The 15,347-nt window shown below is 31.8% G+C and overlaps 1 protein-coding gene across 1 annotated transcript in view; it reads left to right on the forward strand.

The window, feature by feature from the left end:
* EYS (EGF-like photoreceptor maintenance factor) overlaps window positions 1-15,347 on the forward strand; it is a 1,642,296-nt gene that overhangs the window by 253,306 nt on the left and 1,373,643 nt on the right. Inside the window, 1 exon segment of the mRNA XM_020287130.2 lies at window positions 3,927-4,041. Coding sequence (XP_020142719.2) covers window positions 3,927-4,041 — 115 coding nt within the window.

Raw genomic sequence — 15,347 nt, forward strand, 5'->3', positions numbered from 1 at the left:
GGTTTTCTAGATATAAGATCATATCATCAACAAAGAGCAATAGTTTGACCTCTTCTGCCTCTACTTAGATGCCCTTGATTTCCTTCTCTTGTCTAATTGCTCTGGCTAGAACTTCCAGCACTATGTTGAATAGAAGTGGTGATAGAGGACAACCTTGTCGGGTTCCAGTTTTAAGTGGGAATGCTTTCGATTTTTTCCCATTCAGCATGATGTTGGCTGTGGGTTTGGCATATATGGCTTGTATCATTTTGAGGTGAGTCCCATCTATGCCTATTTTGTTAAGCATTCTTATCATAAAAGGGTGCTGAATTTTGTCAAGTGCTTTTTATTTGGAGAGAATCATGTGGTCTTTGTTTTTACTTCTGTTTATGTGGTGACTTACATTTATATTAATAGATTTGCATATGTTGAACCATCCCTGCATCTCTGGGATGAAGCTCACTTGGTTGTGATAGATTATTGTTTTAATAAGCACCTGAATTTCGTTTGCTAGGATTTTATTGAGAATTTTTGCATCTATATTCATAAGGGGTATTGGTCTGTAGTTTTCATTTTTTGCTGAGTTCTTTCCTGGGTTTGATATCGGGGTGATGTTAGCTTCATAAAACATGTTAGAGAGGATTCCTTCCTTCTTGATGTTGTGGAATAAGTTCTGCACATATGGCAGCAACATTCATCAGGTATCAGGCAGGTGGGAGGGGAGAGGGGAGGATGGGTATATTCACACCTAATGGGTGCAGTGTGTACTCTCTGGGGGATGGGCATGCTTGTAGCTCTGACTTGGGTGGGGCAAAGGCAATATATGTAAACTGAACATTTGTATCTCCAAAATATTTTGAAATAAAAAATAAAATCTTTTTATATCATAAAAAATAATAATTTTTAATTTTATTAAATTTATGGTTTCTCTTTGATATTTTTGAAAAATACCTTTAAAAACTTGTATTTTTAAGATATGATAACTATTGTTTTGCTAATTTTTATTTTAATTTATAAATTCTCAAACATTAAAATATATATTTTTTAAGTTAAAGAATTAAAAATATACTGGTACTGGTGTGAGTATCACATTGTATCACTATTGTATCACATAATATAATTACCAAATTGCTAGTGCTAGGATTTCGTTCTGATATTGCTATGACTACTCTGTTTAATGGTGTGTACCAAACAGACCATAAGACTTCTTATTAAAATTAGTAGTGTGCATTGTATAGATTATTGAACAAAGTTCGGGATACTATGTCCAAGAAATAGAGTAAAGCTAATTGTCTGAAGAATGTTGGCCTTATTGGCAAATGCAACCCAATAATGGAGAGACATTTAAGTCAGTTATAAGAAATCATTCCAAGAAGAAAAAAAAGGGAGAGGATAAAAGTATTTTTTCTTCTCCTCGAGCTTTTCCACTAAAATTTTTTATTTCCGTTATCTTTCTTTTCTTCCCTTACATGTATCTTCTCAGATCCTTTCTGTTTTTTTATGTCTGTCTCCCTTTTCACCAGTAAAATGACATCTTAAACATCTTTTCACAATCATTAGGTTTCTCTTAACCTCAAGTCTCAGAATAGTTTTATATAAAAACATAACTATAGATTGGATATTCTAGAAACATGGTGATCTGAAAGGTATTTCTTTCTTCTCTCTTTGTATTAAAACAATTGACCTTTTTAACTAAAATGGCTACTGGACACCTAGGGAAGCTAAAATGGGTTAGGTCTTGGCTTCTCTGACAATCTCAACAAAAGCAATTTATGCACTTCTGTAAAATAATTTCTTAAATCGATCAATGTTATCCTAAAGTTTTCTTTTGTATTTTCTTTACTTCTGTTTTCTCTGTTTTACATTCTTAAATGTCTAAAACACTATTTAAACTTTCTCTTTCCCTGACAGCAGGATGAGTTGATAGCATGTTATTTTCCTAGTGGATGAGTTTTGGGAAGCTTCTCTTAGATTTCAAGCTATCAGTGGGCTTGGAGGCTTGGGGGTTTGATTGCCTAAAAACTCAACAGGAATATTTTCTCATTGTGGGTTTTCTCTGCCTGTGAGTTAAACCTCTTTAGACCACATTTTACAGATTGCATTTGGGGGCCTCTGACCTAGTATGTAGTGAAAGTGCAAGCTCTTTGGCCCAGTTTTTAGGATCAATAAAAGTTGCTTGGTTTGAAACACTTTCTTAGATTTGCTGCTGGCCCGTGTTCATCCAGCAACATCTTGCTGGATTCTTGTTAATAGCTGTATATTGGTTCTTTATTTAATTCACAGCCCTGATCCTGTTCTTTGGAAACCATACTACAAAATAGTGTAAGTCCAAGTACCAGACATGTCCTTATCTGTTCTTTGCCAATTTAATCCATTTCAATTCAAAAGGAAAATTCAAGCATGATAGCATGATAGCCACAACTCTCCAAAGTTTTAGGATATTCTAATGCTCTCCTGTTCCCCCACCTTCCCCAGTATACTTCCCCTAACCTTTAACCTCTGTAGGAAGGAATGGGAATGACGTCTTTCTAAACAAGGTGGTATTTAGAGTGATTTCTGAATCTCTAGATAGCCCCTCAAAATGAGAGATGTAAGGGAAACATATCTTAACATCCATGAAGTAGCAGAGTGCAAACACTTAATTGACTTTGTCTGTGGAGTAGAAAAGCACAATACACTTGAAGTTAGGCCAAACTTAATTTTATTAATAGCTCTAAAAATTGTAAGTGATGCGACAATGCAACTAATTAAACTCGTCTAAATGTGTTTTTCATTTATAACATACTGATAATAGTATATATCATACAAGTCTTACTAGAATTGACTGAGGAAATAAGAAAATTGTGTGAAAGAAATTAGCTTAGTAGCTGTCACATTGTAAGTGTCAAAAAATGGATGGTTATTTCTGATATAAATGAGGGAATGATTCAATTCTGCAAGGTAAAAATGAAAAGCTGTGTGCCTTGAACAATGGGAACAGTAAATTACTAAAGCATTTTATTGATGCTATTTCATTTAAACTGTGTCAATGTAGCTTTTGATCCTTTCTTTTATGAAATGATTTTGTGCTCTTATAAAAGCATGAAAATAATGAACATATGGTTAAATTCACTTCATCAATAAGTCAGTAACAGTTTAAAGTCTTGAGAAGTGTTATTTTGGTCTTAAAAACTCCAATGTTAACATTATAAAAACATTCTTTCATTAGGTTCCCCATTGGTTTTATAATAGAAAGTTTACTAAATATGATTTAAGGTATAGGAATATTTCTCACAAATTAATGAGACTGAGGGCAAGGGAAGCCAAACACCACTATGTGTTCTTTAACAACTTAAAGATTATAGCTTATGAACTACAGTAGGCTAGAATACAGATTCCTTTCAAAAATAAAAGATAAAAAGGAAGACTGCAAAAATTACAACAAATCAACAAATAAAATTGCTATAATTAGTCCAGCTATCAGCAGATCATTACTGTCCACTGGAACTATCTACACTATGTCTCAAATTCATGTGGTCATCATTAAATCTTGCTAGCACATCATCAGTATATAATGATTCTACTAAGTATTAAAAATCTCATTTGTCATTGTTTTTCATATGTCAGTAATTGTCTCATTTATTCCAGTAGTTTTCCAAAACCTATCTATTATTGTTAAATATCAGTTTAGACCAAAGTTGATTTTATTCTTAAATTTCCAAAAGATATTATTAAGACCATTCAATGAAAACGTATTTTATTCTAATTCTCTCCAAGTAAATAAATCTGTTGGTTTTGGCCAAGAACACAGGTATGAGGGAAAAAATTAATGATTGAAAACTATCATATAATAATATAGATTGTATTTAATTTAAACAAAGAATTATTACTTTTGGATGACTGTTAATAGACTTCTTTTGAAAATGTTTAAATTGCAACTTGTCTAATTTACACTGATGTATTTACAGTTGCATGCCAGGATTTGCTGGAAAAAACTGTGAGAAAGTAATTGACCACTGTAGACTGCTCAGCATCAACTGTCTGAATGAAGGATGGTGTTTCAATATAATTGGAAGATTCAGAGTAAGTAATTTAATACATGACAACATAATTTAGCACTTCAAAATACAATAGATTCAGCCAGTCTGTATTTCAAGTGTTTTATTAGTCTTAACCAAGAAATACATCTTCATATATAAATTTAAATGTGACTTATATAAAACCTAGTAATAGGAATTTTAGCTTATAACAATTATATTGGGAAGGAATTAGTAAGTGTTCTAGGCAATGTTTGTATTATAAAATAAGCATAGAGCTAATTGAGTCCTGGTGATGTATCTCTTTATATATAAAACCCCAGTTACTAATGCCTTAAGCTCTCAAACTAGATAGGAAATAAAATCAGTCTAGCAGTTGTTTGTCAGAGTATATAAAATAGTCTTTGTTTCCCTGAGTGGGTAATTTTTGAACTTATTTTACAAATATAGAAAGTGTGTATTACTATATGTCAAGGCATATTCTACAACCCAGCAATGTCACTTATAGGTATATCTATTAGAGAAATTATCCAGGTGAGTACTGAAAGAGACACATACAAGAACTTTCACTAAAAATCTGAAACAAACTAAAGTCTGTAGCTAGGAGAATGGATAAATTCATCATGGCACAGTCATATAATGGAATTATAAAGAGTAGTTAAATGACTGAACAATAGCTACATGTGTTAATACTTATCAAAAATACTGAATTTTAAAATTTTATTCCATAATGTTATATGTACAGTGTGATAATGATTACTTAAAATTTTAAAACATAAATATATACCTAATTCTATGATTTCATAAATATATAACTAACGTATAAATCAAAGTTGTGAATTATGTACACCACCTTTACTAGAAGGGCTGCCCATAGGGAGACAGGTGGGGAAATGACATCAGAGAGAGTACAGAGGGAACTTCCAGTGTATTTGTCATGCTTTAATTCTAAAAGAAATGTTGTTGGCAAATAAGGATCATAGGAACATGATATTCTATATATCATGTTAATGATAAAATATATCATTTTATTATTTTCTCTACTATAGTATGAAATATTTAATAAATTATTTTTTAAATAATGCAAAACAAACTTATGGAAGGTACTGTGGGCAAATTTTTAATCTGTGTACTTTTGCAAACATGCTAAATATAACAATGGTACTATACAAGAATATGTAGATAAAAACATAACATTTGTTTGGCAGCTACGATGCTTTGGAATATCATATCATTTATCATCATTACCTCATTTAATCTCATAAATCCCATTCCACTTTATGAAAAAAATAAAATGTGTACTGGGCCTTTGAAAATTTTACCAATGTAACACATATAGATAGGGATGGATAAAGCTAGATTAAACCTAGTCTATGTGACTCCAGAATCCCTACTTTCAAGTACTATACATATATATTTTGATGTGAAAAATATACTATCATTTCTTTTTTTCTTAAAATTTATCTAGATTTTCTTATTAAGAAATTGCCCAATGTATATAAATCTCCTACTATGGTTTGAAATTCTTTCACATTATTCTCTATGTTTGGGTCTGGGGTTCCTATTTTGTGTCAGGTCAGTCTCTGAGTATTTATCTCTGACTTTTCTTTTTAAACTCTTCCTCCACCACCATTTTTCTCTGGGGAATCTCACCTATTCTGGTACTAGAAAGTATCTATTTATTATTGGCTTTAGATTCAGTTTGGATTTCTTCTTTAAGGAGTCTGAGTAGGCACTTTACCTTCAATATTTCATCGATAACTCAACTCCTCATACACTGAGCTTTAACTCAAATTCTATGTGTTAATCTTCCCAATTTGCATGAATGGAGTTAACATTACCCTCTGCCACTTTCTCTAGTCAAAAACCCAAGAATTCTCCTTTTCTAACCTTTCAGCAATTTATCTTCTGTCTTCACAGTAATTTTTTAGTTCAAATATTTATTGCTTTTAATTTAACTTGTTATCTCTCTAATATATTAATTAATTAATATATTTATTTGCTTTAAATATCTCCAAATCGATTCAAGATCAATCTGTATTCACTGGAAATAAGTGATATCTCATTCTGGTTTTGATTTGCATTTCCCTGACGTTGAGCATTTTTTATATCTTTGTTGGCCATTAGTCTATATTCTTTTGAAAAGTTTCTGTTCATATCCTTTGCCCACTTTTTGAGAGAGTTGTTTGATTTTTTTCTTGCTGATTTTTCTGAGTTCTATATAGATTCTAGTTATCAACCCTTTATTGGATGCGTAACGTGTGAATATTTTCTCCCATTCTGTAGGTTGTCTGCTCTTGTGATAGTTTCCTTGGCTATGCAGAGATTTTTAATTTTATTTATTTATTTATTTATTTTTGTTGTTGCTGTGATTGCCTTTGGGGTCTTTTTCATAAATTCTTTGCCTAGGCCAATGTCTGTGATAGTTTTTCCAACATTTTTTTCTAGAATTCTTATAGTTTCATGCCTTTGGTTTAAGTCTGTTGTCCACCGTGAGTTGATTTTTGTGAGAGGTGAAAGGTACGAATCCTGTTTCAGTCTTCTACATCAGCAAAGTCTCAGGTTACAAAATTAATGTATATAAATCAGTAGCATCCCTATATGCCAACAACAGTCAGACTGAGAACCAAATCAAAGATTCAATTCCCTTCACAATAGCAACAAAGAAAATAAAATATCTAGGAATATATTTAACTAAGGAGGTAAAAGACCTCTACAGGGAGAACTACAAAACACTCAGGAAGGAGATAGCAGAGGACATAAATAGGTGGAAGACCATACCATGCTCGCAGGTTGGCAGAATCAACATTGCTAAAATGTCTATACTTCCCAAAGTGATCTACATATTCAATACAATCCTTATTAAAATACCAACATCATTTTCCATAGATCTAGAAAAACTAATCCTAGGCAATAGATTTTTATAGATAATCTTTGAATGAAAATACAAATGAAAAGTAAACATGCTTTTAAAACGTTAATCCAAAAATCAATGAATTTAAGGCAATATGGATATATCATTTCATATTTTCACATCATATACCACAATAGTATACATAATTTATAATTCTGTATCATGAATAAAGAGTGAGATAACATTTTTACATGTATGTAAGAAAAATATGACTTGGAATAAACCCACTGAATGGCAATTCAGCAATATGTCTCTAAAATGTTTCAATCTGTAATAATTCAATATCTAGAAATACCTAAAAGAAGTAAACAAGATTATATTAAACATGAATACAAAACATTAATTATACTGTTATTTATTTAGAGCAACAGTAATCAAATTAAGCAACGAGAATAGGTAAAAATTATAATGTGTCTATATAATAGAAGATACATCCATTTTGGCCATGTTTTTGAAGCTTAATGATGATTTTTTGGAAATGCTCAGATAAAAAATGTTCAGTGAAGAATGACCGTATCATTCCAACTATAATTTGGTTTTAAATATATTCAAGTATTTATCCATTTGTAAAAAAACAAGATAATTTTTATATATTTTCTGGCATAGGGAAAAGGTAAAAATGTATGCCAGGGATGCTCCCTCAGAAATTTCCCATTGCTTTTTTTTTTAATTTTTATTTTATCGTATCATGGGGATACAAGTGTTAAGGTTATATATATTGCCCATGTCCCCCTTCCCCCTCGAGTAAGAGCTTCAAGTGTGTCCATTCCCCAAATGTTGCACATCTTACTCGTTGTGGTTGTATATACCCATCCCTTCCTCCCCCCTCCCACCTTCCTGACACCCGATAAATCATAAATATGTCCACTTAGGTGTTGATCCATTAATACCAATTTACTGGTGAATACATGTGGCCCATTGCTTTTTACCTCCCAGACTATTATAGACATTAGGGTCTATTAGGCAATATTATATGTCAATAACCCAGTCTTTCCTAGGCAGCAGAAAGTGCAAGGGAGGAGAGCCAGTTAGATAGTAAAAGGTGATGTAATTTCTGATATCATTCATTTACATAATAATTTAGTGCTTTATAACTTTTAACTATTATGAAATTCCCCTAGTATATCTGATTTGATGGAAACATTGAAGTATCTGTAGCCTGTGACCCACCTGACTCAGGGACAAATTGAAACAGACAGGAACACAGAAGAAAGGATCCAGAGAGAGACATGGGGAAGAATGGATTTGGAAATCATGGAGTGGCTCTGAGTTCATATGAGGATTAAACGAGGTTTAATAAGTTTTGATGGCTCCTAGGGCCAAGATGATATTTGTATTGTGCAGATGTGTATAAAATAGGCTAGAAGAAAATAAAGCAACAATTTGACAGTGTTTTACTCTGATTAATGGGATTCACTCTAAAATTACAATGAAAACAAATAATTTCTTTTGTTTGAATATACATTTAATTGAAGTTCAGTACAAAAGAAAGTATTCCCTATAGTGGCATTAATATTGGAAAGCTGATATTATATACAACTGGCCAAAAAACAGAAGGAAGAAAAAAAAAAAAAGAAACCCTGTAGGTCAGAACCTTATTAATTCTAAGCCATGCTCTTCATTATGAGTTAAATTTCTCTATTTTCAATTCATTTTCTTTATAATTGAAGTGGCATAAGGATGCTGAACTTTCTCATTGAAATTGTGATGAGGAATATCTAATCAAGCACTTTCACAATGTCAACTGCATTCTCAATATTAATAATATAAATGGCCTTTATGATACAACAAATGTTATTTCCCGAATATTAGGTTTCTCACAACCACCTCATAAAAATAAGCTATGAAAGAAATTAAGAGCTAGTGACATAAAAAGATTTTATAATTATTTTCATGTTTACAAAAATAAATAAATGGCACCCAATAAATTTAAAAATACAATTGGTGTTATGTATGTTATAAATTTAAAGATATGGGTTTTATGTAATTAAATACTGTTTATTATTACTTATAGCAATGATTCAGGGATTTTTTCCTTAAAGTTTCATTAGTTTACTGACATATTTATTCTCATTTTAACAGATAATGTATATAGTTAGAGCTACACTTTATTATTTGTGTCTATCCAAATATTTTATAACTTCCTAATGTTATGACTTAGAATTATTGACTGCTGTTTTCTATACCATCAAAGAAAATGCCATGAGAACTTTGTGCAAAGTTCCTTTGGTTCTCTTCTTTTACAGCTGGCTCATGGATGCAGATATAAGGATTCATTTTATGTTTTGTCTCATCCTTTTGAAGTCTCCTGTAAGGCTTCATTAGAGAACTAACAAAAAAAACAAAGTTTAAAACTCATCTAGTTTAACTTTACCATCTGCTTTATTGCTATCTTCTTTTTCTATCCTCTAGTTAAATATACTTTTTTATCATTATCTTCAACAAGAATGACTTATGCAAACTCACGCTGAAAGAAGTAAAGCTCAAATTAGAATTCCATGAGTATAATTCACATTGGGGTGGGTTTAAGAATCTCTAAATTTTAGTTGCAACAATAGAAAATCTAAAGAGAATGTCTCTTTGACTCTTTCTCTTTCTGTCTGTCTCTTTCCCTCTCTCTATCTGCCAGACACATATATACATACAGACACACACACACACACACACACACACACACACACACACACACACTCGAGTTTGAAGGCTCACAGAATTTAACTTTGCAGGGAATGGACCTGGTACGCTTTTAACCAGAGTCTCAATGTTATCATATTCCTTGTGGTTGCTCTAAAATAGCAACAGTGATCTTGAATTTCCTGAAAGAACTCAGGCAAGCTCCCACCTCAGGCCTTTGTCTTGCATATGTTTACCCAAATTTATGATTTATAGGCTTCCTCGTTGTGTGTGGGTGTTTTCTCAAATGTTATCCACAAATACCAAAATCCACAAATGCTCAAGACCCTTATATAAAATGGTTTAGTCTTTGCATATAGCCTTTGCACATCCTCCTGTATACTTTAAATTATCTCTAAATTACTTACATTTCCTAACAAAAAATAAACACTATGTAAATAGTTTTTATAGTATATTGTTTAGGGAATAATAAGAAAATCTGTACATGTTCTGGACAGATGTAATCCATTTTTAAAAAAAATCTTTGATCTGCGATTGGTTGAATCAATGGATGCAGAACCTATGGATGTGGAGTGTTTACCATACTCCCTTCCAGCCCATACGTGTCATCTCTTCTTTCTATGTTTTTTTCTTAACAACTATTGACACCTGGCTTCCCAGCTCACATTATAGTTCTTCATATATCTTTTTTTTTTTTTTTTTTTTTTTTTTTTTTTACTATCAGTCTAGATTAGGCTGAAATGTGAGCTATGTGAAGGTAGATATCTTTGTTTCTTTGTACAGTACTAACCTTCTTCCAGGGAAGGCACCAGAATTGCTGCAAAGACAATTTACATCAAATGTAGTGGATGAAACCTGTTTGGAAGTGCTCTTCTGCATAGAAAAAGCAGGTACTCCATAAACTGACCAACAGGAGACCTCTCTCAGTAATGGGATAGTCAGTGCTATTCTGACCAAATCTAGAAGACCATATTACATTTTAAAGACACATGGAATTTGGCAAAATAGGCATTTCATGGAAGGTGGAGAAATTATGTGAGACATAAAATACAACTCATATAAAGTCTTCATGTAAATTATATAAGTCAACAAAAAAGAGATTGAGTAAGCTATGTTATGAATGCTCAAAATATTATTATGCAGACATACACAAAACTACCAAATCTGAAATTCACACTGTGATGGCTTATACAGAAACACTGAAATCATCTCTTCTCAGCCCAATGAACTACATTTTAATCAGCCAGAGCACTTTCTAATTGTGCCCACAACCAAATAAAGAAGTAAGAATATTCAATTTTACCAGTCCTCAGAGACAATTTCATCTGGCTTAAGGACTGGGTAGTTAGTGCTGTATTTTGTGCTGGGAGTCACAGACATCTCTGGAAAAGAACAGTTAGGATCAGAAACAAGAAGATCCCCTTAGCAACCAATTGTGATTCTGCCCTCTGGGGGATATTTGGCAATGTCTAGAAACATTTATGGCAGTCACAAATAGGGATGGAGGCTGCTACTGGCATTTGGTGAATAGAGGCCAAGTAGTACTTTGGAATTCCACATTTTCTGTTGATTGTAATAATTAGTACTAGATATATAATAGAAATATTTAAGAAAAAAATTTAATGGTGAATTCTTAAATTTCTCTCTAACTTTTTTAATTTAATTTGATTTTTATAACATTATCCATTTCCAAAAGGCACTAAAGGAGCTGCAAGTATATCTTTTATCTTGCTTATTTCCAGCAGAATTTTTATATTAGGGGATAAAGTAAATTTAAACAACTAAAATATAAGAAGTGACAGCTTAATCCATCCAAATTAGTGCAATCCCTGTGAATGGTTAAATGTTTGTATTTAGAGGCAATATATAGAAACATTTTAAATGTCTTATAGAAACTAAAGACACCATTATATCTTCATTAATGCTGAAACAGGAAAAGGAATATGAAAACATTTTTATTATTTAAAAACTTGCCTCTCATGACTAAAGTGAAATCATTAGTGAAAGTACTCCCCCCGCCCCAACACACCTACAAAAGGCGTGGTTGTTTGTGTTCGCCTAATTCATATTATGATTAGATTCTTAAAATGGCAGCTTTTCTCCCAAAATGTTCATTAACAGGAGTTAGAGCCATAATATATGTACATATGCTAAAGCTAAGTACCTAAAAAGGGATATTACAACTATTTGGGAAATAAACAAGGACATAAACTTTCATGAACAGTTTCTGGGTGTTCAGAGTGTGCTTGGCTAAACAATGGCACCAAAATTGTCCCTGTTTTAATCCCCAGAGCCTATGAATGTTATCTAACATGGCAAAAGGGACTTTGTAAATGTGATGAAGTCAAGTATCTTGAGATGAGATTATCTTGATTGGCATATAGGCCTGATGTAATCATAAAGGTCCATGTAAAAGAGCTGTATATGGAATCAGAGATAGGGAAGGTGATATAATGACAGAAGGAACCCACAAGCCAAAGAATATAGGCTGCCACTAAAAGCTGAGGAAAAGACAGACAAACTTATTATATTTTCCTTGACACACTGGAATTTCAAACATTTTTGCTAACTAATAGGAGTCATAACTCAAGCTGCTTGCAACTGGTTTCTTAGCAGTGTATCCTTCCTGGTCTACTTTCCTCATTAGTAAAAGAAATCTTACTGAATACAGCACCACTGAATCTCTCTGATCCCTATAGTATGTGAGCTTTTTGGCATATATCATGTAGAACAACTCCATTATTTAACCCCCCCCCAATACTTCCCATCTACTCTTCTTTTAATATCAAGAGCTATACACAACAAACATGGTGACTTGTCTCTGTAAGTCCATCTTCTCTCACTCCTTCCATCAGGTAGCTCATTATTATTTAGTTAAAGGAAAGAATATCGTACTATCAAGGAAATCTCTCTGTTTCAGCTACTCTGAATCAATGATTGTTCCTTGATCATACCATGATATTTCATGATTCTATGTATTGCACATGATATTTCTCTCTTTAGACTGCTTTTCTCATTTCAAGTAGTCTACAAATACATGCCTTCATTCAGAATGAAACTGCCTCCTAGCTTTTGTTATGATGTGGACTACTTCTTCCTTTCTGTTCCCTTTGTATATGACACTACCTTTCTACATGGCCTTAATTATATTTAATGAGATTTCTTCAAATGATTGTAAATACTCATTAGACTATGAGCTCAGTGACAGCAAGGAGGCTGTCATTAAACTTTGGGTCTCTTCTTGGAATAACAGCTGGAGAATAGCTATATTTCAGAAAATGTTTGTTGAATTTACACATTTCCTCAGAATTCAGTCTGGTCATTGAGTTGTCAACAATTATTGTGATTTGAGAAAAATGTTAAAAGTAATAGGAGACCACAAAAATGGTCTTATAGTATTTCCCAAAATGCTTGAGAATTTTCTGTTAAAATCAAATTTACATTTGTCCTCAGCCAAAACAGTTCTGCTTTTGTGTTTTATTTTTAATTATTTTACCTTTTTTGTACAGATATTATTTTTAGGTGATACCCAGAAAAACTAGAGTAAAAGTAATACTAATGTATTTAATTAGATAATATATTTACTACTGATTTTACAATATTAATTTTTCCACAAAAGGCTCTGGCTATAAGTGGAAATTGGACGTTAATTTGTGCAAATTCACCACTGCATTTTTCAAAGATCATTATATTTCTTTAAACTGAATAAAATAAGATATTTTATAAATCAATAAATGTTAATGATTTATTTTACTAACTCAAGAAGGATAAGTGAATAAGAAATGTTAATACAAGAAAGAGGTGTCATAAAAATGATAAAACATCAGATTTATAACATTGTATACTTAAAATTCTAATGATAATATTTCTTGTGTATCAAGCAATTATCATTTGTGCTGATAATATTTTTAGTGGGGAATAGAGAAGAAAAAAAAATATAGTAATAGATGATAAGATTTGAAACCTAAGTATATAGGTTTAAGTCCTTGCCCTGTGAGAATTGAGGTGTGTTAGCGTAGAGAAACAAAACATACATAAATTGTGTCCCTTTATTTGAAGTATATAATGGAATATAATCATACTCTGTCCAGGCTATTGAAAAAAAATCTAAAGAAATGAATTAAATGAGATAATGCTTTTGAACCCATTTGAACAATGCTGAATTTATATACTTGGTAAAATGGTCACATACACACACACACACAGACTGAGAAGGGAGAAAAACAGAGAAGTGAGGTTTTCCTATTAATATCTCATTATATAAAGGAAATATATTGTTCCATTTTTCTATAAAATTTCTTAAAAATATCAAATGCTTAAAATGAATATAAACAGAATTACTGGGGAATATATATGCCATGATGCTAGATATAAACCATTATTTGTGATACAGATTCTTTAAGAAAGAAAAATTTATGATGCTTAATACATCAGGAAAAGCAGGATTACTAGAAATCATTATTTTGCCTAAAAAAGGTGGCTAAGATAAGAAATCAACTAGATTTGTTTTAAAATCCTCTTCATACTAGCAATCAAAATCGGTCTTCCTTTATAAAATAGAAAAGGCTTAAGGAATGCAACATTGAATATATATTTGGCACATAAAATGATAAATCAATTGGTTAGGCTTATAAAATTGTTATGAATATGTATTTTGTGTCAATCAAATAAAAATCACAAAACCCTGGTACTGCAAAATTTGCTCCTTTTTGATGTAACGTATGCTGACATATGATACAAGAAATAGATTGCTTTTCATTTTATGGACAATTTTCTTTATTTTCTTGCTTCTTTTTACTGTCATTGTGAAACTACTTCATCATTGTCTTAATTTCACTGTTTGCTTACCAAAATTATGCTCTCACAGCTTACTGAGGTTCAAAGTCAGTTCAAGTTTAGTTTTCTAATATGTGCCAGTTAATTAGTTCACTGTCAACAGTAAGATAGATGTTCACTTCCAAATGCATGTCTGTATATCCCCATCCCATCACCCTACTCACTAACAAAAGAAATAGAGCAAATGCTGAATTGATTCTTCTTGTCAATTTTTATACATAAACCAGGCAGTCAAGTACAAGCCAGATTAACACATTGGTATTTTCCATGTTTATTTTTATCAGCAATTTATAAACACCTATTGTTTACTGCAATTAATATGATTTTTATTTTCTCACATAAATATGAGCTATATATTTGGTAGGATAAGAGCTAATTTAATACATTTGACAAATATTTAAAATTTATTCAGCAAATGAGTTTAATTTTGCCTCTAGGTAGAGGATATTTTTGACAAGTATGTTTGGTTTAGTTATCCTGTAGAAACTAAATCCCTCTTCTCTAAACACACACACTGGCAGACGCACACACATTTCAAAAACCTACAGCAGAAAATAAATTTCTCCCATCGCATGCAAACTATAGCTCTGTTCTGCATCCTCCTTCATTCCATGAATAAAAGTTTGAGTTAATAATCTACATAGAGAAACCAACAATCCCAGTTTGCCTACTATGAAGTGACTTCATTTCACATGACGACTTTTAGTCTTTTAAAAAAGGAAAGTCCCAGGCAAACTGAGTTGGGTTAGTCGTCTTAAACTGACTCAACCACAAGTGAACCCATTTTAAATAAAAAGAGTTACACTTCTATTTCAGAGGTAAAAGTTGAAATTTAAATTTTGAAATATAGTCCCAGAACATATATTCTGTTAAATATTTGTTACCTAATTCATGAATCCAGTGAGAAACAGTATTAAAAATTAAGATTATTTTAAGGTATTAATTTCAAGCATTAAATTGGGGAGATT

The sequence above is a fragment of the Microcebus murinus genome, chromosome 5, assembly GCF_040939455.1.
Source record: "Microcebus murinus isolate Inina chromosome 5, M.murinus_Inina_mat1.0, whole genome shotgun sequence".
Lineage (NCBI taxonomy): Eukaryota > Metazoa > Chordata > Mammalia > Primates > Cheirogaleidae > Microcebus > Microcebus murinus.